The following is a 24,971-nucleotide window of genomic DNA, read 5'->3' on the forward strand; positions in this document are numbered from 1 at the left end:
GAGCACGGATCCATGAAGAGATCACACAGAGTTCAGATTCATCTCATGCGTGATGGGTGTTACAAAGGGCACGTCCAGGGGGAGACTTAACAGTCTGAGGCAGAGGAGGAGAGAGACAGGCCAAGCTTCCTATGCCTCCCCTCCCAGCTTCAAATTGCCTCCTATGGTTCTTGGGCTCCAGGCCAGGTGCTCGACAAGAGGGCCGTGGGCACTGGCTAGCCCCAGGAGTGGCGGGGCCTCGGCCTGCTGCCTTGCACATGCCCCGGTCCCCTCCCGAATCTTTTCCGCCTCTGCCAGGCCTCCTGTCCCCTTCTGCGGCTCCCAGAAGGGCTGCCTCCTGAAGCAGCGTTTTTGGAAACAGCTGCCCAACGAGAAGGCTGAGCTCATTTATGGCACTGGCCGCTGGCCGTGACGTAACCATTACTGAGTCTGCTCTTCTGTTTACTTTCAGCGTTTCGTAGGCTCTGCTCGCAAAGACGAACCCCTGGTGTGCAAGGACCATGAGGCCGCTGTGTGTGACGTGCTGGTGGCTGGGACTGCTGGCTGCCCTGGGAGCAGTGGGAGCCAGAAGGATGGCTTGGAGGGCACCGAGGAGGGTTCACCTGGCGAGTTCGTCTACCTGAACAGGTACAAGCGAGCCGGCGAGTCCCCAGACAAGTGTACCTACACCTTCATCGTGCCCCAGCAGCGGGTCACGGGCGCCATCTGCGTCAACTCCAAGGAGCCCGAGGTGCTCCTGGAGAACAGGGTGCACAAGCAGGAGCTGGAGCTGCTCAACAACGAGCTGCTCAAGCAGAAGCGGCAGATTGAGACGCTGCAGCAGCTGGTGGAGGTGGACGGCGGCATCGTGAGCGAGGTGAAGCTGCTACGCAAGGAGAGCCGCAACATGAACTCACGGGTCACCCAGCTCTACATGCAGCTCCTGCACGAGATCATCCGCAAGCGGGACAACGCGCTCGAGCTCTCACAGCTGGAGAACCGCATCCTCAACCAGACGGCTGACATGCTGCAGCTGGCCAGCAAGTACAAGGACCTGGAGCACAAGTACCAGCATCTGGCCACGCTGGCCCACAACCAGTCTGAGATCATTGCCCAGCTGGAGGAGCACTGCCAGCGGGTGCCTGCCGCCGGCCTGTGCCCCAGCCGCCCCCCGCCACCCCACCCCGCGTCTACCAGCCACCCCCCTACAACCGCATCATCAACCAGATCTCCACCAACGAGATCCAGAGTGACCAGAACCTGAAAGTGCTGCCGCCCCCTCTGCCCACCATGCCCACCCTCACCAGCCTCCCGTCCTCCACAGACAAGCCATCGGGTAAGTCCTTCCCGACGTTGCGGAGACCCGCAACATCTGGGCCTCGGAGCTGGGCACCGGGCCTCACTTGGCTGTGACCGCAAGCGGGGGAGGAATAGCGGTAAGCTGAAGCCGGGCCAAAGGCTGTGTAATCCCCCAGCGGTCCCTGGGGCCAAGCCGCTGGAGCCGGCAGGGTGAGAGGGTGGCTGCAGTCCTCAGATGGAAGCCCCAAGGTAGAACCAGGAAACGGAAGTGTCGGAAGACAGCAGATACTTTCTGGCTTCTGCTAGGAAAAACCCCAGGCCTGAGTTCTCTGGGCTGTGCGTGAGGTGCTCTGTGCTACTAGATAGGATGAGTGCTCCTATGAGTGTTCGTAATGTGCCTGGCACAGAACTGGCATTCAGTGAATGTTGATGGAAGAAACAACAGATCAGAGGAAGAGAAAGTGTTATCACAGCAGAAGTAGGATGAACACGTGGTAGGGAGAGGCCTACTCCCCTCCCTAGGAAGAAGCACTTTCTAAAGCCCACACATTTCCTAGAGTCTGCTGCAGTCTAGAATTTTCAGTGATGATTCCACATACTCTTAAATATGTGTTTCATCTTAAAATATGGTAATTCTCAGAATATCGTGATGGGGGAGGAATGGGGCTGTTGGTAGGTTCTGAAGCTTGACCCAGACACTGACGCTGGGCACTTTCGGTGTATGTTACCTCTTTAACCCCTGCGGCTCCTTATGGAAGGTTAACTGAGAGGATGGGTGACTTGCTCACGCTGGGTCTGAATTCAGGCTTTTCACTTTAAAGCTGGGGCTGACCCCTCTTGTGCACTAGGACCCTGGGCATCTGCACCCTGGGCGGGGGGACCACGAGTCCAGCCCCCGGGGTTACTCATCCAAGACCTGTGAGTCTTCCAAATGGGCTGGTGGGTGAGGACTACATCCGTCTTTGCAGAAAGTAACCACGTATCTGCTTCAGTCAGTGACATTTGTACCACTTCGTTATATAAGCAGGGAGATATTTTTACTGAAAATATCCTGTTTTACACTTATTTCACACTTCTGAAAATAACCACCAGTACTGGGAAGAGCAGCTTCTTGCTAATTCCAGAGAGGGACTGAACCTGAGTGCAGGAGGGTGGCCCAGGCGAAAGACAAGGGCGGCATTGTCTGCAGGTCCAGGGTGGTGGAGTCGGTGTCGGGGAGATGTAGGAGCAAGGCATCTTACTCACAGCAAAGCCCTCTACTGGGTGTGCAGGTTGAGGACTTGTGTTCTGGAGCAGACTGACCTGGGTTCAAATTTTGGTTTTACCACTGATCAGCTCTAGGACATTAGGCAAGTCACTTTGCCCCCCAGAGCCTCAGTTTCCCCATCTGTTAATTGGCGATGGGTTTAAATAGTGCCTACCTGAGGATTAAATGAAATACTGCAAAACGTGGTTAGCAGAGTTCTGGGCCCATGGTAAGTTTCATTACATGGCAACTATGAGTTTCCTCTGATCTTGGTCTCTTTATCTTGAAACAGGAGATTGAAATTTATTAATAAAAGACAGTCTATATTTAGCTCTGCATTCTACAGCTGATGACTGGTTCATTTATTGTTTGTTGTTGTTCAGTTGCTAAGTCCGACTTTCCTGTGACCCCACAGATTGCAGCCTGCCAGGCTCCTCTGCCCATGGGATTTCCCAGGCAAGAATACTGGAGTGGGTTGCCATTTCCTTTTCCAGGGGATCTTCCCGACCCAGGGATTGAACCCACATCTCCCACATTGCAGGCAAATCCTTTACCACTGAGCCACCAGGAAGTTCCACCAGAGAGGGCAGAGTATGCTAATACACCTGACAGAACACGCCCATGGGCACCACATGAAGGCTCAGCTGAGCACTGTAATTCTGACATGAGGCAAGCTGACCTCAATGTTCATGCAACAGACCTCCTCTAGCTTAAGCATCTCTGGTTTCTGACTCAACCATCCCAAGACATTTCTGAGCTTGAACTAAGCTGGCAGATACACAGTGGAGGAACAAAGACCTAACTCTGTATCCAGGGTCTACCTTTTGCTAACTGTTTGCTCTTGAGAAAGTTACTTAACTCCGCTGAGCCTTATTTTTCTCCTCTGTAAAATGGGGACAAGAGTCATAACATCACAGGGTTGCTGTGGAAACTCAATGCAATCAGGCATATGATATATATCGTGTAGGGGCAGCCAACAACAGCTGAGTCCCTCCTCTTTGCCAGTCACAGTGCTGGACTGTGTGAAAATGACAGTCCTAACCTTCAGGAATTTAGTCTGGAGGGAGGTGGCAGATTCATGAATGCACTGGAACCCATCTGTGCTGTGTGCTGTGCTTAGTCACTCAGTCGTGTCCAACTCTTCGCGACCTCACGTCTGCTGCCTACCAGTTCTCAACTCCAAGATCAGCACCTCAGATCTTACAAGGGATTTCGCTGAGAGGGAGCACCTGCAAAGCCAACATTTCCAGAATGTTGTGAGAACTTCTGGGACCAACATAGCAGAGTACCTGAAATCAGGAATGCAGTGAAAACCATGGACTGTGCAGTCACCATGGTAGCCCTACGGGGTGCTGGGTGACCACAGAGGGGCGGATGAGGGCCTACAGCACTAGGTCTACAGTGGGGCATGACTGAGTCTGCGTGGAGTAGAAGGGACAAGTTGGACAGAGCTGGGGATGGCGGTGTTGCCTCCTGAAGGATCTGTAAGAGTTTACCAAGTGGACTCAGGAGTTGGGCAACTGAGTTACAAGTGGGTCCCCTGTGGAGATAAGTCTGTGCAAAGACCCAAGGGCCTGGCCCTATCCTAGGCCCCTCAAGTGGCCCAGCTCCACTGCTTCTTCACATGCATGATTCAGTCCAGACTATGTGCATTCCAAGGCTCCTGGGTGTGACCAACCCCTTTTCCTCCCACTGAAGGAAGCCCATCAGCATGGAGGGAACAGCAGTGATTTTATCATGGAGATCATTGGAATGCACTATAATTAACTTTTTTTTTTTTAAAGCAAAGCTCTCCCAAACGTTGGTACTGATTGTTGGTAACTGCTTTCTCGTGACTCATCTGACCACTGAGCTTTCCACATGAGGCACATCCCCCATCCTCCCCAGACTAAACACCTGGCTGCAGAAGCTGAAAGGGGAGGGCAGAGGCTGCAGGCCCTCTCCTTTCCTGGTGTTGGACCGGGCAGGAGGAAAAGGCAGAAGGTCTCTCCAGCCAATCGGCAGAGAGCTCCGAGCCGCCCGTGCTGAGAGCTTGGAGCAGGGTCTGGTGTAGAGGAAACTTCCCTCTTTGCTCTGGCCTGACAGTTCCTTAGGCCCACAGACATCACACAGCCACAGACACCTCTGCAATTAAGCACTTCGGCACTCGCGCCCTGGCAGCTTCTAAATCTCTCATTCCACAGCCTCCGAGCCACCGCCTCTTCTCGTTGTCCCAGTCGCTCCATCCGCAGCACGCCCCTCTCCAGGGGGCTGAGGCTGCCGTGGCCACTTATCTGACGCTGCACTAACCAGCTTGTTCCCGGCCAGACAGTAACAGGCTGGCTCCAGGCCAGACCCAGGCCGCTGGGAGCCTGAGTGATGAGGCCCAGGCAAGCTCCTGGCTTCCCTGGCGCCTCACTTGGGTTTTGTCTTGTCTCTGTCTGGCCAGACCTAAGGGCATTTCCATGAGGGTGACATTTGTGACGAGACCTGGGCCAAGTGGCCCTGCCTGTGGCCCTTTCCCCCGGTGGTGGGCGGGGGGCGGGGGGAGTCCTATGGCCCTCTGCCAGCGGAGTCCTGGGGTGGCTGCCGCCCTCCCTCCTCTCCCTCCCCGCCACTCTTCCTCACACTCACGAGTCCCTGACCTCTTCCTCACCTGCATGCCCTGTGCATGCACGTCAGTCAGATCTGCACACATGTCAGTCAGATCTGTTAAAGAGGAAGAAGGCTGCAGGGGTCACTCTCTAAAAGTCCCAGGAAAGGACAGCATGGAGCCTCGGCTCTGGCCTGCTCTCAAGGTGGTCCTGCGAGGCCTGGGACATGACCCCCTCAGCCCAGCCTGGGCACCGCCACACACACGCCAGCCCTCCTGCCACAGCGCCATCCTAGGTACCGAGAAGAAAAGAGAGTGTGGCTTCCAGCTGCCACAGGGAAGCCATGTCTAAAATGCATCTTTAAAAGTCAAAAGGAGTAGGCATTTCCAGCTGTTTTCTCTCCAGAGAAAAACATAATCAGCTTGGTTTGTTTTCTCAGTGGATAGAGAAGGAACCTTAAAATCATAAAATTTTGGAGCTTGTTAGGAGCTTCTTGGGTCCCCTGGCATAGCCTGCTTGTTCCGGAGTCTGTCGGTGACAGAGCCAACGCTGGTCCCGGGACTTGTAACTTCCAGGATATTAAGGTTCAGAGAGGTTAAGCAACTTAGGGAAGACTACACAGCCTTGGCTCAACCAAAGTTCAGACCCAAGTCTGTCTTAATGACTCTGGGATACTGGAAATTGCCATGGAAAGCCTGGGGGGAACTGGTGTGAACATCATTCTGTAGATGCTTGACTTGACCTCCAGTGCCAGCTGCCTGGGACCTGACGCTCCATCACAACTTCATGTACCGGGTTCCAGACAGCTCCCCGTAAAAGATCAGCTAGATTTGTGAGGTCTGTTATTAGAACTCTCATGGTTCTGATAACAGAGACATCATCACTGTGAATATAGGATAAAGGAAGTAGACCTAAGCCAGCCTCATACTACAGAGTTTCTAAAACAACTGAGTTCTCCCACAGAAAACACGAAATGCACTTGACTCGCCATCAGTGGACCCAGCTGGAGCTGTCGATACCAAGTCTGGGCCAGTTTTCCGGGGTTACTTCTACTCAGCATTTTAATGCCTAGTCTGAAGTCCTGACTTCTTTAACTATGTTAACCCTAAATATATAAAATTCAGTAGCTATGATTTGTTCTTGGGGCCACAACAGGTGGCAATCACTCTGCTTCACAGAGAACACATAGAAATCACCCATCCCTCACAATGGATACTCCCTGGCCATGGAGCCACAGACAACCCTAACAAGACTGTTTTCCTAGATGGATTTCTTATATATATGGAGAGAGAGAGACAAAGAGAGAGACAGAGAGAGAAAGGCCATTTTAACATCACCCTGCAGCATGTGGGATCTTTGTTCCCTAACCAGGGATCAAACCTGGGCATCCTGCATTGGAGGCATGGACTCTTAACCACTGAACCGCCAGGCAAGTCCCCTCCCTTTATATTTTATTTCCCCCTACGAGGCAGGAAATGTGTACGTTTGGTTGTGGTCTAAAACAGAGAACGAGATCGGTCACTCGTGCCTTCCATTCCTTGTGGAGGTCAAGCAATGGTCTCTCCGGTGAGGGGTGCTGGTCCCACACGTGCCGGAGGCCTGGTGGAGGGCTGGAGCGAGGCACTGTGAGGATGGTGAGGGTGTGGCTGCCTGGCACGTGGTCTTCAGAGGCACAGAGGCTGCGGGAAAACCCAACTTGGCTCTCTCGCCTCCAGAGCCTGTGCTGTTTTGTTTCTAGAATGTTATTGTTAAACAACATAAGACTCCCAAATTTATTAGTAAAGACGTCATCCAGTGATATTTCAAAGAGCATTCTTTGCTAGCTTCTTCATAAACAGATGCCACTTGAGTTCGAGTGGGGTCATCTTCCTCCCAGCTTTGCTTTCTCTGCTCTCCTCCTGGGGTTTTCCAGCTGGCTCAATGGTAAAGAATCTGCTTGCCAATGCAGGAGACGTGGGTTCAATCCCTGGGTTGGGAAGATCACTTGGCGAAGGGACTGACAACCTGCTCCAGTATTCTTGCCTGGGAAATCCCATGGAGAGACGAGCCTGGCGGACTGCAGTCCGCGGGGTCACAGAGAGTCAGACACGACTGAGCAATTGAGCATGTGTGCTCTCCTCCTGGGTACCTTGGAGCACAGCACCATGGCAAGCTCTCCTCTGTTACTCAGGTATGTTCCAGGGAGGACATTCGGCTAAATCCTCAGGCGGTTTACAGCCCTGGGAGATAAACCATCAACTTGTTATTGTTACAAGTGGTGAGTTGGCATCCATGGCCTGGAAATCCCAACAGTTTGGCACTTGGCAGAATGAATGTAATCTAGAAAATCCTGGAGCTCAGAGCTCTCTGGCCAGCTCACCAGTCACAGGAAAGCATTGCTCTGGTAGATTTATGCGGTGGACTGCATTGTAACCCTGGGATGCTCCCCCAGAAAAAAAACTATAAAGGAGGCAGAATTAAGTTAGCATCATACTACAGTGTCTAAGACAAGGCTGGCTAGGTTTGTTGAATGCAGTGGGTCGAGCACTGTTATAAAAGTCCCAGTGGTCTTGGTCAGCATCGAGGAAGGAAGGCAGATGTTGAGACTGCCCCAGGGACAACGAGACTACTATCCCACCTCCCCTGCAGCACTTCAGATGCCCCTGAGATGACTCTGGAGGAAGAACACATTGGATCCTGGTCTTTCATCACAAGATGAGCCAATAAGCTGCAAGGCCTGGAATGCTTTTATGTCATTTTTTCAAATGAATAAGTTCCCAGAATAGATTTTTCTAATAATTTGTTAAAATTACTGTACACACAGAGAGAAATTTTGCTAGGAAAGTTATAGTTTAAGTGACAGATAAAATAGCTTTTTTTAAAAAAAAAATTTCCAAATGTTGAAATCAAGCAATCTTAGGTGGCACGCTAGAGTAACATCCAAAAGAACAGAAAATCCAATCACCTGGCCCTAGTCATGTACTCTCATATGTGAGAGACGGGCCATAAAGAAAGCTGAGCATCTCGAATTGTACTGGAGAAAACTCTTGAGAGTCTCTTAGACTGCAAGGAGATCGAACCAGTCCATCCTAAAGGAAATCAACCCTGAATATTCATTGGAAGGACTGATGCTGAAGCTGAAGCTCCAATGCTTTGGCCACCTGCTGCCAAGAGCCCACTCACTGGATGAGACCCTGATGCTGGTAAAAATTGAAGGCAAAAGGAGAAGATGGGGACAGAGAAGGAAATGGTTAGATAGCATCACTGATTCAATGGGTGTGAATCTGAGCAAACTCTGGGAGATAGTGAAGGATAGGGAAGCCTGGTGTGCTGCAGTGCATGGAGTCGCAAAGAGTCAGACACGACTTGGCAACCGAATACCACCACCATCCTGAGCATGAAGTGCAGGCATCCTATTTTAGGCTGTCTAGGCTTCCCCAGAAAACAGGTTTCATTTCTCAAGGTTTGATCTGGATGCTAATTGTCCTTTGCTGTGGAGCGGTCCCTGTAACTGGATGGATTTATTATTACTGATTCTCAAGCTGGAAAAAAAAACAGAATGAAGATGACAAAGGGAACACAGCTCACGATGGTGAGAAGACAGGAGGCAGGGAAAGGTGAGGGAGGCGAGAGGTGAACCTAGGCGCTAAACTGGGTCAGCACATGATCACTGCCCTGAGAAGGCAGTAGGAAGAACCAGGGCATGGAAGGCAGATGTGGAATCCCCACATCCTCCACTTCCCAGTCGTGGGACTGCTCCAAACCGGGCCTCGTGAGTCTAAAATAAGAGTGTGTAAAGCACCCAGCAAGTGAAAGGCTCTACATCCATGGCAGTCATCCTTCTGACTATATTCCAGTAAAGACAGACGTTTAAGGCTCTATGGGAACCGCGAGGACTGAGTAGATCTTCCAGAGGTGGGGGCAGGCTTCCTGGAGGAGGGCTGAGGACCAGGCAGATAGCTCTCGGAACCACTGCCCCCATCGTCAAGAAACCAGGAAGATCAGGCTTGATGCTGAGCGGATGTCCTGTGCTCAGAAAGAGGAAAAAGGATGAAGTACTAGAATTGCGTGCCTGTGGTCAAACCCCAGTGAAATTACACACAGAAAAGTTTATGAAGAGGGGTGCGTGGCATTGGGAAAAGTGAAAGGTGATCAATGAAAGCGAACAAGGTTCTCTAGGAACAAGCCTGTAAACTGATTCCCTCTCTTGGGAAGGGTCAGCAGGGTGCCCAACCATAGGAACAGGGCGCCCAGCCAGGGCCTGCGGGGTCACAGGCAGGGGTCTACAGAGCTTCTCCACAAGGTGCCCTGAAAAGGCTCTCATCGCTGCAGCCAGAGGGTCCAGAGCTTCACCCCACCAGTCTGGGGAGCCTCAAGGAGCTGCTCTGAACCCAGAGAACCCCCCGCAGCCCCTCCTAACCTGACTTCTTTTCTTTTTGAATCGATTTGAAGTCGCCATCTGTCCCCTGCCCGAGGGTACTGGTGGACGCCCAGGAGTGGACGCTGTGCTTTCCCAAGTGTTCTCTGGGAAGCAGTGCTGCTTATCTGTCTATCCTGAGGTCAAACAGGCGAAATGGAATCCCTTCAGGCTCTTCCTGGGCCCCAGGGACTCTCGTTAGGGGAGGTCTCAGAACGTACCAAGTACACTGAAATATACCCACCTTGCACATCCAGTGTAACTTTTACTGTAAAAATTTTGAAAGGAAATTTTTTAATAATTTAGCATTTGAAAGTATTTGGCCAAGAGCAGCACAATTAATTTATAGTTGGCTCTGAGTCCTCGGCAAACATCAGGCATGTTGAGGAATTCTTGGGAAGTGAGAAAAAGCTAACCTACAAATTGTTTTCAAAAGTAATAACATTTTTGAAGACTAAATTTAATGGACTTGACAAGATGTTACACTTTGTAGAAATTTAATTATATGCTTATAAATTTGGACTTAGCCCTTTTTTTCCCCCCATATTTTAGAGTTAACACATTTTTTTAGGCCTAAAACGCTTTTCATAAGCTCCTGAAAAGCATGTCAGCCCTAGGCAGTGGGCTGTGTGTCCGAGGACTCAAAGGGCCTGAACAGCAGGCACAAGCATCTGGACTCTTTCCCTAAAAGAACCAGAAACGATCCTCAGAGGGTCACCTCTGGGGCGGGTGCTGCAGGAGCTTGGCCAAGATGGCTTTGGGAATGTACCAGCTGTTCTGTGTTAGGTCATTGTTTTGTGCTCTGGATCACCAAAAGTGGTGACTGATGGAGAATATAGATGTTCACAACCAAAGTATGGTCTCCCCAGCTGTCTGCATGCATGAGACTTGGGCAGCACCCCCTCTCCACATCCAGGTGTCAGCTCTCCGGCCTCACCTGGGACGCAGACAGGTCCTGACACTGTGCGGGCACCGGACTCACACCTAAGCAGTCCACGTGCCCCGGCGCTCAGACGATTGATTTGAGTGGAATATTCCAGATCCAATTTCAACAACTAGTCATTTCTCCTGTTAGAAAACTGTTTTCAGAGAGTGGCCAAAAGACTTGGAGGCAGACCGTCTGTGAGGATAACGGGGACCGGCACATGGTTCTCACGTAAGAGCAGTGCTTCCTGGCGACGCCACAGAAGCCCCTCCCCAGGGCCCACGTATGGACTAAGACACCCCAGAACTTTCCCCTCAGGCCACGGGCTCCTCTGCGTGGGCTCAGGTGGCCCAGTCTGGAGACATGGGGTAAAGACGCCTGGCAGGCTGTGGGCCGGCAGCGTGGTCTAGGCCAGCTCACGGCCGGGAAGGGCTCTGCCCTCTCCCCAAGCCTCAGGGCACCACAGAGAAGAGCCACAGAGGTCTGAGGTCCACCCACGTCTCAGCTCCTGGCCTCGGCCGGTCAGCCTGCTCAGATCTTCACGGGCCGTGTTCCCCTGGTGGAGGGGTGACTGTGGCCTCAGCTGGTCGGCTGGTCAGATCTTCACAGGCCGTGTTTCCCTAGTGGAGGGGTGACTGTGTTGAAAACTGATGCAGGTGGTGAGCCCACTTCTCCACTGGGGTCTGGGTGGGCGAGTCGGGCTGAAGCTGGGCTGCCTCAGACCAACAGGGAGGACACTGGGACTAAAGTCACCTGGAGGTCCCGGCTGACTGCGGGCTAAAATCCAGCTTCACAGAGAGGCCCCGCCGTTGGGGGTGCTGAGCCCCAGATGGGCCAGCGATATGTGGCTGGTGGCTTCCTGGGAGGTGAGGAATCCCAACAAGGAGGAAGGGAGTGGGAAGGCACTTAGGGCCCCAAACCTGAAGACCTCCAATGCTCGCCAGATCCTGGGACTTGGGGGCCCAAGACTTGTATGTTCTGTGCTCCCATGGCCAACATCCCTTCTCCCCGAGGCCCTCCTGACTCCAGGGCCCGTGTGCCCTCCACTCCCTGTGCTGCTCCTCCAGGGAACCACACAGACTCTGCTCAGCCACGGCACTTCTCTTCACGTGGAATGTTCTGGTCGCAGCTCCGCCGAGAGTGTAAATATGGTCTTTATAGAGAGGAGGCTGGGGCGCTCCCTGCACTCAGAGCCTTGGTGCCGCCGAGTTAGTGTTGGCCTGGCACTCCGGGCAGGGCTGCCCTTTCAGAAGGAGTGCCAAGTGAAACACCGCTGGGCACTCTGCGCTCTCTAAGGAGAGCCCCGCCCGCCGCACGCCAAAGATGCAGCTTCATTGACAAAAAAAGGTTTCCATTCTTCATCCCAATGCTTCTTTGTGGCCCTTGCCACTGAAATTCTGACTTTTACAATATGCCTTTATGGAAAACGTCTATCAGTAAATAAGCTTACGCTTAGTCTTGGGAATCAAAAAAGCAAATCCAATTGCTTGTTTGTGGTGGACAGCTCTAAAACTACCAGCTTTCAACTGTCAAAGGAAAGGAAACTCGAACCGTCTCTGGCAGCTGCCCTGGTCGGCCTTGTGCTGGGCACTGTCTTCCAGAGACCCTCAGAACAGTAAGGTCTTTTCTCTCTGATTATAGAAGAGGAGGCGGAGGCTCAGTGAGGACCTGCTTAAAGTCACACAGTGAGGAGATGTGGCCACCAAGCTTTGAGCCGAGGGCTCCTGACTCCAAGTTTGGGGTCCCGCCACAGGCACACAGATTTCTGAGTCAAAGTCCGACACCTCACTGAGTCCTTCACCACGATGTCACGCATGTGCTCAGTCGCTCAGTCGTGTCCGACTCTGCGACCCCATGAACTGTAGCCCACCAGGCTCCTCTGTCCCTGGGGTTCTCCCGGCAAGAACACTGGAGTGGGAGCCACGTCCTCCTCCAGATACCACGCACACGTACCAGTTACAGGTTTCTCATCAGAGGCGGGTGTCTTGACTCTGTCATTTTAATGCAGCTGCCTGACAATCTCCCTGCTGCTGTTTTCTGCTACTTTATCATTTTATTGCTGCCAACATTTTAATGCCAAGTATTTTCCCGACTAATTTTCGTCCACCATTTAATTTACTGACCCTTGCCCTGGCGCCTTTAAGAAGAAAAGGGAATGTGTTTGAATGCAGGAGCTCTTCTAGAGCTCTGCAGGGGTGTCTGAGGAATCACTGTTTGGAATGGGAGGTCCACACTCAGGATGGGAGGTCCTCAGGGTCATGTGAAGTGCAGCACGCAGGGGACACATGGAGATCTATTTTAGTAACAGCAGAAAATACTAAACATGTCTACACTATTTCACAGTTACCCCATGACTTTAGAAAGCATGCCATACCTACAAGACTTAAAGGAAAGAATTGCTAGGTTTGCCTTTTTTTAAAGAAGAGGAGGTGGTCCAGTGGTTAAGAATCCACCTGCCAATGCAGGGGACACAGGTTCAATCCCTTGTCCGGGAAGATTCCACATGCCATGGAGCAACTAAGCCCATGCACCACAACCATTAAGCCCTCGCACCCTACAGCCTGTGCTCCGAATCAAGAGAAGCCGCCTCAGTGAGAAGCCGGAGCACCGCAACTAGAGAGCAGCACCTGCTCGCCACAACCAGAGAAGAGCCCGAGTACAGCAAGGGAGGCCCAGTGTGGCCATAAACAAATAAATAAACACAAATTTAATGGTAAAAATAAATCAACAAAAAACATTTTAAAAAAGAAAAGGAAGGCTGGTATGTCATAAGAAACACTGAAACAGTTAAAATAAAACAGGCAAAGGACACCAAAACGTAAGCACAGAAGAAAAATCAAGGAAGATTTTAAAAGGCACAACACTTTGACAAAGAAGAACTGTAAGTTCTTATTTTCTTAGCCTGGCTGCGGGGCAACGATTAAGACAAGTGTAGGACATGACTGAAGCGACTTAGCACCAGCAGCAGGAACACAGAGAGAACTCAGCCAGGCCCCTGCCCTGCACTCCAATCTGCTCAAGGAGCAGGAAGAGGACTTCCGGATGTGGGCTCTGGATACCACCCGGGTGCAGGTACCGCACCTTCCCCCTACCAGCCACGTGACCTCGGGAGTGTCACCCAAGGTCCCATGCTCTAGTGTCTTCATCTGTGGAAGGGGGAGCCCACCTGGCAGGTGTGTCAGGAAGATCTCAGGTGTGAACGCATGGATGGGGCACGCAGTGAATACCCAGCAGTGGTGGCTAGTAGGAATATTTTAGTATTACTTTCACTCCAGTCAAGCCTCTCTTAGCTCTAAGGTTTTACAATCTGGGGTTTGGAGGTTCATTTACCTTCTAATTATCAGCAGAATTGTGTGTCTTTCTGGATAGAGGATCTGGAGAATCCTCCAAATGTTTAAAAGGACTGGTGGCCCCAAAACATTTAAAAACATGTGCTTCTTAAAAAAAAAAAACGGCCTTTTGGAGAAATGTCAAAGGCAAAGCTGGAACCGCTCCTGGAACCCAGACAGGTAGCGCAGGTGGGAGCCATGAGGCTGACTGCCCCCACCCCCTGGGCCTCAAAGACTCTCCCCGCGTGGCACCCCCGCCTTCCCAGCTGGCCTCTCAGCCTGACGATCCATGGGACCCGCTGCAGCTCTGCAGGGAGAGGAAGAGGCCCGGCTGCTCATCTTCCGTGGGTGCTGTTCTGCAGGCTGCTGGACCTTCTGTCACCTGCTTTCGCGTCCAGCAGGCTCTCTTGCGCGTCTGACTCGGTGTTGAGCTGGGAGGCCTCCCACCCCTGCTCCGCGCTCCGCTCCAGCTGCCGGGGACAGACTCCCATTCTCTGCCTGGGTCTCCGGGGCTGGGGGCCGAACACAACCCATTTTTTCTTTTTCTCCGTCATGAATGTTCTTTCTGGAGGTGTGGGCTCCCCTTCTCGGGATGGAAGAGGCACAGGCAAAGAAGGAGGTAGCTGTTTGTGTTGTATCTGCTACAGGGCGGGTGCTTGGAACCAAGAGGGCTGGCCGGCGGGTAAATGGGTGAGCAGCCGCTCCCTGGAGGATGCAGGGAGGGGGTCAGCAGTCAGTGGTGAGTGCCCACCTTTCTTCTTGGTGCTGCTTCTCAGCACAGAGAGTGAAAAAGGCAGCCCGTGCCCTGCCATCAGGTTCCAGGTGGGGATGCTCACGCAGGAAAGGCCCACCTGAGGGGTCCGACAGAGACCACCCCCAACCTCACCCTGCTTAACCATCACAGAGGACTAATCCAGCCCCATCACTGCCAGGAGGAAAAGCTACTTACACCTGCTGCCTGTGCCTGTCCACCCCCCTCCCCCACGCGCAGAAAGGACTGGATCCACGGGAACGCAGGTCGAGAGAAGGCTTCCACCGCCCAGCACAGGACCTGCTGGGCCCAGGACTCAACATTAACAGTTGCTGAACAAACAAACGCACAAATGGAACGAGACGGAGTTTCCTTAGGACTTTTGGTCTGGACCACTTTCAGTTTAGGACTGCTCTGAAGACAAGTTGAAGCTGTGTGTGGTGATATTATTTAAAAATACACAGCTCAGTGGCTAGGTCCTGAAAAATATCTGAAGTTTCCTCAGATCAGTTAGGATGCATCCAGTTTACTTGGCTCCTAGTGACTCGGGTTTGTGCCCTCTTGCGGACAGGACTAACGTTCAAGCATGGGAAACCACGGCCGGGGGTGGGGGAGGGGTGAAAGACCTCTCACAGTGACCCCACCTACTCTGACCCGGCTGCCCAAGCTCAGGGAAGTCACAGGTCACAGAACCCTTCTGGTCTCAGTTTCAGAAAAGCCACGTATTGGGATGGGCTGGACACCATCCTTAAAGCTCAAGGACCTTGAAACGTGAGCTCTGAGTACCTTGGCCCTTGGTGAGCTTGCTCTAGAATATACTGACAGAGCTAAACAGAAATGTTTTTGTTGTTGCTCAGTTGCTGAGTCGTGTCGGACTCTTAGTGACCCCATGGACTGCAGCACGGCAGGCTTCCCCTGTCCTTCACCGTCTCCCAGAGTTTGGTCCATTGAGTTGGTGATACTATCCAACCATTTCATCCTCTGCTACCCCCTTCTCCTCCTGCCCTCAATCTTCCCCAGAAAGAATGTGAATGTGAAAGTCACTCAGTCGTGTCTGACTCTTTGCAACCCCATGGACTATACAGTTCTTGGACTTTTCCAAGCCAGAATACTGGAGTAGGTAGCCCTTCCCTTCTCCAGGAGATCTTCCCAACCCAGGGATCGAACCCAGGTCTCCTGTATTGCAGGCGGATTCTTTACCAGCTGAGCCACAGGGAAGCCCAAGAATACTGGAGTGGGTAGCCTATCCCTTCTCCAGGGGATGTTCCCGATCCAGGAATCGAACTGGGGTCTCCTACATTGCAGGCAGATTCTTTACCAACTGCGCTATCAGGGAAGCCCAATCTTTCTCAGAATCAGGGTCTTTTGCAAAGAGTTGGCTCTTCTCATCAGGTGGCCAAAGCATTGGAGCTTCAGCATCAGTCCTTCCAATGTTTCCCTGGTGGCTCAGATGGTAAAGAATCTGCCTTCAATGCAGGAGACCTGGGTTCAATCCCTGGGTTGGGAAGATCTCCTGGAGAAAGAATGACAACCCACCCCAGTATTCTTGCCTGGGAAATTCTATGGAGAGAGGAGCCTGAGGGGCTACAGTCCATGGGGTCGCAAAGAGTCAGACACAACTGAGCAATGAACAAAAACTTAAGTCCCCTCAAAATATCTGGAGGCCACTGTCTGAATCCCAGAAATGTCCCAAAATTTCTGGCTACAGGTTCTGGGCACCAATGGGGCCCCTGTGACCCAACAGAAGCTCACTTACTAAAAACTGCAGCAACTGTCCCCAAGCACCGTCCCTGGGAAGGCTGGTGTGGAGTCAGCCAGGCCAGGAAGGGCAGCAAGCCAGGCTCACTGGCCAGGCGGAGCCCCACAAGGTGCTGACAGACGCTGCTGCCCCTCAGCAGGCTCACATATCCTTTTGCCAATAAAACAACTTAGAAAAATCACTCCCGGAATTGCACACAAATATCCCAGCCATCCATACAGTTCCATGAGGTAAACATAAGCTGCCTCTACAGAAGGGCAAAACAGAGGGCTTGGCAAGTAAGGAGGCTCGGCCAACCACACCGTGTGGCAGTCAGGGGTGAAAGTGTGCCCAGAACCCAAGTGTCCGGACCCCCAAGTCCTGCGTTCTTGTCTTTACATCACATTACTTCTCAAACTCACAAACCCAAAGCAGGCCCTGCAGGCCTGTGGCTTCCAGTCAGAGCCCGGCCCAAGGCTGTGCTGCTCCGGGTGCAGCCGGCGGTGGGGGGGAGGGGAGGACGCGACTCGGGGGCCAGGTGACAGGGCAGTCCATGATGCATGCACACCTGTGTCCCCAGGCCCATGGAGAGACTGCCTGCAGGCCCTGGAAGACGGCCATGACACCAGCTCCATCTACCTGGTGAAGCCAGAGAACACCAACCGCCTCATGCAGGTGTGGTGCGATCAGAGACATGACCCCGGGGGCTGGACGGTCATCCAGAGGCGCCTGGACGGCTCAGTCAACTTCTTCCGGAACTGGGAGACGTATAAGGTGAGGACACCCTCCCCACACACACACAGAGCGCCAGGGCCCTCGGAGGGAGCCAGGTGCTGCCCATGAGGCCTGTGTGGCCCCGAGGAAGGAGGAACCTGACAGAGCCGCCAGGTGGGGAGGACCGGCTGCTCCTCCCCTGCCCCACCAACAACTGCAGCGGGGTACAGAGAGAGGGGTCCCGACCACGAAAGCTCCACGGACGGGGAGGGAACTTGGAACCCAATCCTGATGTGGGGAGCACTGTGGTCCCGGCTGGGGCTCCCAGGGGAAGACCTGCCCTCAAAGCCCAGAAAGGGCAGGGCCTGAGGCTCCAGGGCCCTGGGTGGAGGGAACTGCGGAGATACTGGGTTGTAACCCCAGGGTTTAGCCTCGGGGCTCCCAATTGCCAGGGAGCTGAGCGCTCCTCCTTTTGGAGGAGAGGCTGAGGGCTCCGCCCACTCCTGGCTTCCTCCTCTGAACAAAGAGGCCGAACAAAGAAGCACCACAGGCAGGTGCTTCTGTTCATCACCTCCTTACTCTCAGGTCAGCCCCGGTGGGGAGAGGCTGGCCTGGACCCAGTTTAGGGATGAACGTCTGCTCAGACAGGAGCAGGCAGAGCAGTGAAACACAGCCGAGGCACAGCCTCGATGCCCGCACGCAGACCAGCACCAGGACCACGGCACCCACACTAGGCTCCGCGGGCCCCACTCCTGCCCTGCTTGTCCTCCAACCCGCCTCCTGACTAGCCTGTGCCCTTTGCTTCCCCCTCTTTCTCCACTGCCTCCTAGCTGAGAGGTTCTTGAAGACTCACTTCCCTAACTCCTTCCACCTCCTTTCCACGTTCCCTTCCTCAGAGCAGTTGGCACAGGGGTTACATCTGGGCTCTTGGCTCAAATCCTGGCTCATGTGCTCTGTGACTCTGGCGTCTCTGGGCCTCAATCCACCCACTCTAGGGAGGACACTGAGAGTACCCCGCTCACAGAGCTGCCGTGAGGATTAAGAAAATAACCTATGAAACGTTCTGATAAGAGTGCTAGCACATCATTAAGTGCTCACTGAACACTAGCTATTATTATCATTAACGAATTCAGCTATTTCCAAGACTTCAAGCAGCCACCACTTGGCCGATGACTCTTAAAACTATATGGAAAAACGGTAATATATCCACTGGATTCTAGATCTAGGAGGGATCATGCCTTTGTCAGAGCTCACACCTGTGCCTTAGTTTACAAGAGACCCTTACACACAGCCCCTCCCCAGAGAAAGGAACGGAAACTCAGAGAAAGTAAGGGAATTGCCCAAGGAACTCATGTTGCAAGCCTACTGTGTGCGAGGCTCTCAATTTACCAGGTTACGTGTGTCCCTATAGCAACCCTGCAGGATGGGTAATGAAGAGGAACCCACGTTCACACGCTGCCTAGCACGAGACAGGCGCTCTCTCAGTGGTCTTGAGTGACGCCTGACTGAGGCTGGGAACATGCAGACTCATCAAGTGACAGCCAGGTGGGGAAAGCAAGGGATTATACGCAGGCCTGCCTTCTGCTCTGCCTGCTTCCAAGACCCCGCATCCGGCACTGAGCAGCCGACAGCTGGGCCCAGCTGGCTGAGCACACTGCGTATTCCTCACTAATGCTTTCCCGCATTTTCCCCAGCAAGGGTTTGGGAACATTGACGGCGAGTACTGGCTGGGTCTGGAGAACATTTACTGGCTGACGAACCAAGGCAACTACAAGCTGCTGGTGACCATGGAGGACTGGTCTGGCCGCAAGGTCTTCGCAGAGTATGCCAGCTTCCGCCTGGAGCCTGAGAGCGAGTATTACAAGCTGCGGCTGGGGCGCTACCATGGCAACGCTGGCGACTCCTTCACCTGGCACAACGGCAAGCAGTTCACCACCCTGGACAGAGACCACGATGTCTACACAGGTAGGAGCAGTGGGGTCACTGGCAGGTGAAGGGCCAGGGAAAGGGATCAATCAAAGCCCAGCCTCTGACTCCCGGGCCTGAGAACAAGACCACCCCAGGGCCCAGCTGCCCAACTCTGTTCCTATCCCCGGAAGGTCTACTCCTCCGCCCTCTGCCCACAGATCCCCTTCGCAATGCTGGGTCAGCATGGCCTTTACGGAAAGGGGAAGGTCCAGAGGTCCCCGAATGACACACTGGAGGGCCACTCTGGGCCAAGCTGGACATTGCGCTGGGCTGTGCACCGCGTCACTCCCTGCCTAAGCACCGGAGTCGGGGCCACACAGCCTGCGGACAAGGCTGCCCTGCCTCCTACACGCCTGAGCCTTCGGGCGTGCCTCCCCATTCCTCTGGGCCTGTTTCCACATCTGGAAATGAGGACATACCTACCGGGCAGGGGGTGAGAAAGGGGTGAGAAGGTGAGAATGTGCCTTCAGTGCTCTGCCTGGGACTTGGGAGACTTGGGCTCTGAGCGGGACAGTCTCTCAGGCGCTCTGTTAGTGCAGCGTTGTGGGGAGCTACTGAGAGGAAACCGGGCAGGAGGGACGAATCCACCTGCCCAAGAGTGCAGGCCTCAGGGCCAGATCTTTAGTAAATAAAAAGCAAGAGAGAAAACAGAAAACTGTGAGAAGCACACACAGCCCGGCCCCGGGGCTAGACATCAAATCCCCGCGTGCATCTCAAGGCTCCACCTCAGCTCCTGGGGACGAGGGGCCCTGCGCCCTTGTCAGGTGGCAGAATTCATGGCTCCTCTGCAAGGGGCTGAGCCCCCCTTCAGGCCGAGGCTATCTATTCTCGTGGGCGAACCTGGCCCCTTAGTCCCAGGCTACAGGCTACTCCCCGCTTTGAGGACGCTAGTGGTAAAGAATCTGCCTGCCAATGCAGGAGACTCAAGAGACGCGGGTTCGACCCCTGGGTTGGAAAGATCCCCTGGAGGAGGAAATGGCAACCCACTCCAGTATTCTTGCCTGGGAAAATCCCACGGACAGAGGATCCTGGTGGGCTATAATCCAGGGGGTCGCAAAGAGTTGTTCACAACTGAGCGACTGAGCCCCAGGAACTCCCTGCTCTTCAGAAAAGCCCAGCTGCCTCCCCCGCCCCAGGAGGGTCCCCACCCCAGGTCCCCAGGCGGCAGACGGGAACACGCCCACACCTCCACCTACTCCCTGGAGCCGAGCTGACCCTGTCGCAGGGGCCCCCAGGAGGCGGCGTGTCTGCTGAGACCGGGGCTGCCCAGGCTTCAGGAAGATATAACCCTCTGAGCTGGTCGGACACTGGGGACAGAAGGCTGGCTTACAGCCATTATCGGGAGCAGCAGAAGGCTGCTCTGCGACCCCAACCGTCAGGCCCGTCCGGCAACAGCGTCACTGGACGCGAGGCAGTGAGCTCCCTGTCCCTGGAGGCGTGTGGGGCAAGCTTAGGAGGGGCGTCCGCTGGCTGAGGGAAGGCTGGGCTGTGGCATGCCCAGGGCCCTGCCCTCTGAATCCGACACAACCACTTGGAGTCTGTGACCTCGAGTCGTAGCCCAAAGGAGCCAGAGGAGAACTCTGGGAAGACCTGGGCTACCGGGGCTCTGGGCGCCTGGCGCTGGGACTCCTCTCCGCGTTCTGCCTCAGCCAGCCTGCTCCCTCCTCACCTCACCCCACGGCAGCTTCTGGAGCGGAGCCGCCAGCCCCGCTGGGTCACCAAACCCACAAACCTGATAAGGCAGCCCGTTCCCTGAGTGGGGTGCCTCCCGGGCCTGACAGTGCCATCTCCACTCCTGGGAAGGGCAATGCCCCTGCATGCCCACTTGTGCCCTGCCCTCACTTTTACTGGTGTTCCGAACTGCTTGTCCTTGGCAGCACAATCCAGCATGATATGAGGGTGCCAGAAACTTTATGAAAATATCTTGCTTTTGTGAGAAAAAAAAAAAAATTTGGCTGGATGACAGGCTAGGGAGGAATAATGGAACATTTCATCTTAAACACTTCCTTTGTCACTCTTGAAAGACTCTTGATCTAATAGTTTCAACGAAAAAGGAATTCCTAAGAAAAAATCTTTGGCTCTCAACCGGCCCACTTTGGGTGATTTCCGTTTCCTGCACAAACCCGGGGTGTGGAGCCCTCCCCGGTGCTTGCTCCACAGCTAGCCCTGGGCTAGTACTCGGCCTCCTTCAGCTCCCAGGTGGGTCCTACCTACCTTGTGCGGGGGCATCGCCTCATCCTTGTTTTACAAGGAGTGTTCGAGGGTTCACCAAGGTTAGGTTGCTCACCCAAGATCACAGAGCCCCAGTCAGAGGGAAGGTCTGAGCAGGTCTGAGGCCCCGTGCCCTCTCTGGCATCCTTGTTCCAAATGCCCCCCAATGGGCAGGGGTCCCTCGGAAGCCCCCCAAGAGCAAACAGCGGACACAGGTCAAACCTCCTCCCTGATCTTCTCGCTCTTTCTCTCCTGCAGGCAACTGTGCCCACTACCAGAAGGGCGGCTGGTGGTATAACGCCTGCGCCCACTCCAACCTCAACGGGGTCTGGTACCGCGGGGGCCACTACCGGAGCCGCTACCAGGACGGGGTCTACTGGGCTGAGTTCCGTGGAGGCTCCTACTCGCTCAAGAAGGTGGTGATGATGATCCGGCCCAACCCCAACACCTTCCACTAGGCCGGCCCCCCTCAGGGCCGTGAGGACCGGGACGCTGGACTCTGATTCCCCGAGTCACCGCAGCAGATAAATGCGACCGATCTCTGTCCCTACTACTCCTCTCCACCTCGGACAGCCCTTCGTGTTTCCAGACAGGACAGGACTGCACACAAGTCTTTCCTTAAGTAAATTAAGTCCCTACAATAAAAACACACCTGCAAAGTACCTTCGTAATATACACGTGTGTGAGCCAACCTCGTGCACCTGTGTGTATGCCGCGTATATATGCGTTTAGATATATACCCGTGCCATATATCTAGATACATATATATAGGTTTGCCGTATATACTGAAACACGTGTATATTCAACTCTCAGACGCTGAGGGCTGCTCAAGACAGCTCTGCTCTTAGGAGAAGAGCACTTCGTTCGTGTTGTGTTACTTGAGTCTGAGGGCGCGTCGCGGACCGTGTCGCTCCAGTTTCAACAGCAGGGCTTGGTGTGCCCGTGCCTGGCCGCTCCGAGGGCCGGCCACAGTGCTACCCTCTCACACCGGGCTTCCCAACCTGCTTGCTTAAGATCCTCCTTGGCACCTAACCCAGTTTCAGAATACCCTCCCCTCTCTATTTCTAGCCTTCTCCTTGTTCTCAGGACAGTTCGCCACCTCCCCAGCCAGCCAGCCGCCCACCCGCCCGCGTGTTCACTCCACCCCGTTCACTAAGTGCCTTTTGCGCTCCAGTCCCAGCCGCTCGAGTTCCAGGCACCTTTCCTGTTCTCCTCTCCTCGCCGACTTACTCCTCACCTTTTCTGTCCCCCTGTGCTTTCTTCCCGGGCAAGATTCCCTAGCCTCTCAGTAGGAAACAGTCTGGACTCCACGTGGTCAGGAAAGGGAAAGTCAGGCCCCAAAGCTCGCTCTCGACCACACGGACAATGGTTAATTTCAGTCTCGTACCTTCCAGTCACAATTAGCCTACCTGTCATTTTAACCTCCGCAGAAGTAACAGCCTACCTTGCCAGAAGATGCTCAACTGAAGAGAAAGCATCATCCAATTGCTGGGGGCCCCAAACGGCTACAGACCAAAGGTGCCGAGCTCTCAGGCCGACTGGCGTCCACATCTCGTCTCCAGACTACACTTCCCCAGAGACCAGGCGCCTCAAAAACGAGAACTGGCCACTTGCCATGAGTTACTGAATAACCAGGGGCCACGGAGCCTTCGGTCAGCACGTTGCTGGCCCTGAAGCATCAGGCTCGGTACTGCTGGGACTCTTGCCAAGCAGGGAGTGAGGGACGAACAAGAAGGTGAGACCCTCCTGGAGGGCGCATGGGTCAGGGCGGGCGGGTGAGACGGTGGAACGTTTGGTACTGTTTGCGTCCGGCTGTGTGCCTATTACCTCAGCAGTCTCACAAGTGTACCATGTAGCACGTTTTGTGTATATAAAAGGGAGGGTTTTTTTTTTTAATATATTCTCAGATTATCCTTGTAATAACACATCTGCAATAAAAGCCATTTGTGCTATTTGGATGTATCTATATTGTGTGTTATTGTTTTAGAAAGCCTTCCTGGGGCCTCCGACACCACAGCCTCTTTGAGTAACACCAGGAAGAGATTCGTCCACTGAAATCTATTAAATGACACTCCACTCTCCCTATCCCTGGGTGCCACCCGTGCCCTCAGGAGTCCCATGACAGAACCTCAGGCCACGAAGGCTCTCTGGAGTCCCGCCTCCTTAAGTCCAGTTGTATTCTGGATGTCTCTGATGGATACAGGCAGTGCAGTCAACCCCTAAAACACCCTTCCCCAGATCTGGTCCCATTTCATCAAATAGCACCATCTATTTAACTGCTCTGGGCTTCTCTAGTGGCTCAGATGGTAAAGAATGTGCCTGCAAGGTGGGAGACCTGGGTTCGATCCCTGGGTTGGGAAGATCCCCTGGAATAGGGATCTGGAATACTCCAGTATTCTTGTCTGGAGAATTCCATGGACGGAGGAGCCTGGGGGGGCTACAGTCCATGGGATTGCAAAGAGTCAGACACAACTGAGCAGGCATGCCTACTCAACTGCTCGGGCCAGAAGCAAGGACTCCTCCCTCTCCCTGGCCGTGGTCCACCATCCCTCCGCGCAAGGCCTCTTCTCTGCCTTGGTATAGGCCTTCCTCCCCTCTCCCCTTGACTGAGGCTCCCCACCAGACCAGAAGCCCTGTGCCTTCGCCTTCCTCGTTCCAAAATGACTCCCACACAAGCTGCCAGAACCATCTTCGGTGGACAGGGAAGGCGTTTCTGGGCATGACGGGAAACCCCAAACCATAAAGGAAAAGACAAGGGATAGGATTAAAGAAAATACCATATTTTTTGCCCTCTGACAAACAAAGCAAAATAAAACATGACCAAGATTGAAAAGCAAATACTAAATGAGAGAAAAATTTAGGATTGACATTCATGCTGTGCCAAGAACTCTTTCGAATTATGAAGAAAGATATAAACACTGTTACAGAAAACTCGGTGAAGCACACAAACGCAGTGGAAGACTCACAAGTGGCCAGCAGACAAGAAAAGAGGCCAACCTCAGTAATCACCAGAGCGCTGCATTGAATCAAGCAGAGACCATCACACGCGCCTGGCGGACTGGCAAAGACGACAAAAGGCCAGTCTCCACGTTGACAAGGGAATAGAGAGGAAACACGTACTCCGTGTACTCTGCATGGAAGTATAAACGGATTCAATACTTTTGAAGAGCAGTCTGGCAATGTATATATCAACATTTGAAATGCACTGAAACCTTTGGACTCACCAATCTCTCTTCGTGATAACCAAGCAATGGTGCCATACGACAGCCTTTTCTGGCAGAGCTGTTGTGTGGAGAGACTGATGCTCACTGAAGCTTACTGAGTGCTGGGAACTGGACTTGTGTCCATGTATGCGACCTCACAGCAGCCTGTGAAGGAGGGACTATTGTTCTCACTCCACAGTAGGGGAGAAAGTGGGGCTTGCAGCCAAAGTCCTGGTAAAAATGCACCTGCAGGATTATTCCAGAAGGTTCTTGGAGTCAGGCTCTAAGGAAAGAGTTCTCAACTCCCTTCTCCCAAACCCCCAGTCAGTGGTGGGGGTCACAGTGGAATCTGGACACTTCCAAGGCTCCTCAACTTTGACCCAGACCATGCCCACCCCACCCTTGGATACCTGGAGTGGAGTGTGTGGCATGCAGGGATGGAAGATAGAGGAAGACAGAGCCTAACCTAACCTGTCATTGGTCATCTGTACAAACCCCGGAGCTGCAAGCTCGGGAAAGGGGGATGAAGAGTAGCAACTTTTTTTCTCAACTGGTTGGGAATCAAACAAAAGCAGGGCATGACACCACCGTTCTCCAAGCCCCACTCACCCCAATACCCAAAGCTGTTGTTGTCATTCA

General features: G+C 53.5%; 2 protein-coding genes across 10 annotated transcripts in view; one reads left to right on the forward strand and one right to left on the reverse strand.

Moving 5' to 3' along the window:
- RALGPS1 (Ral GEF with PH domain and SH3 binding motif 1) overlaps positions 1-24,971 on the reverse strand; it is a 302,552-nt gene that overhangs the window by 120,053 nt on the left and 157,528 nt on the right. The window lies entirely within an intron of this gene.
- Positions 486-23,091, forward strand: ANGPTL2 (angiopoietin like 2). Its single transcript, XM_005904826.3, is given in 6 exon segments — positions 486-558; positions 561-1,124; positions 1,127-1,315; positions 16,817-17,010; positions 18,645-18,915; positions 21,388-23,091. Coding segments are annotated over 6 exon segments (1,476 nt in total). The 5' UTR covers positions 486-500; the 3' UTR covers positions 21,588-23,091.

Source organism: Bos mutus, chromosome 11, assembly GCF_027580195.1.
Source record: "Bos mutus isolate GX-2022 chromosome 11, NWIPB_WYAK_1.1, whole genome shotgun sequence".
Lineage (NCBI taxonomy): Eukaryota > Metazoa > Chordata > Mammalia > Artiodactyla > Bovidae > Bos > Bos mutus.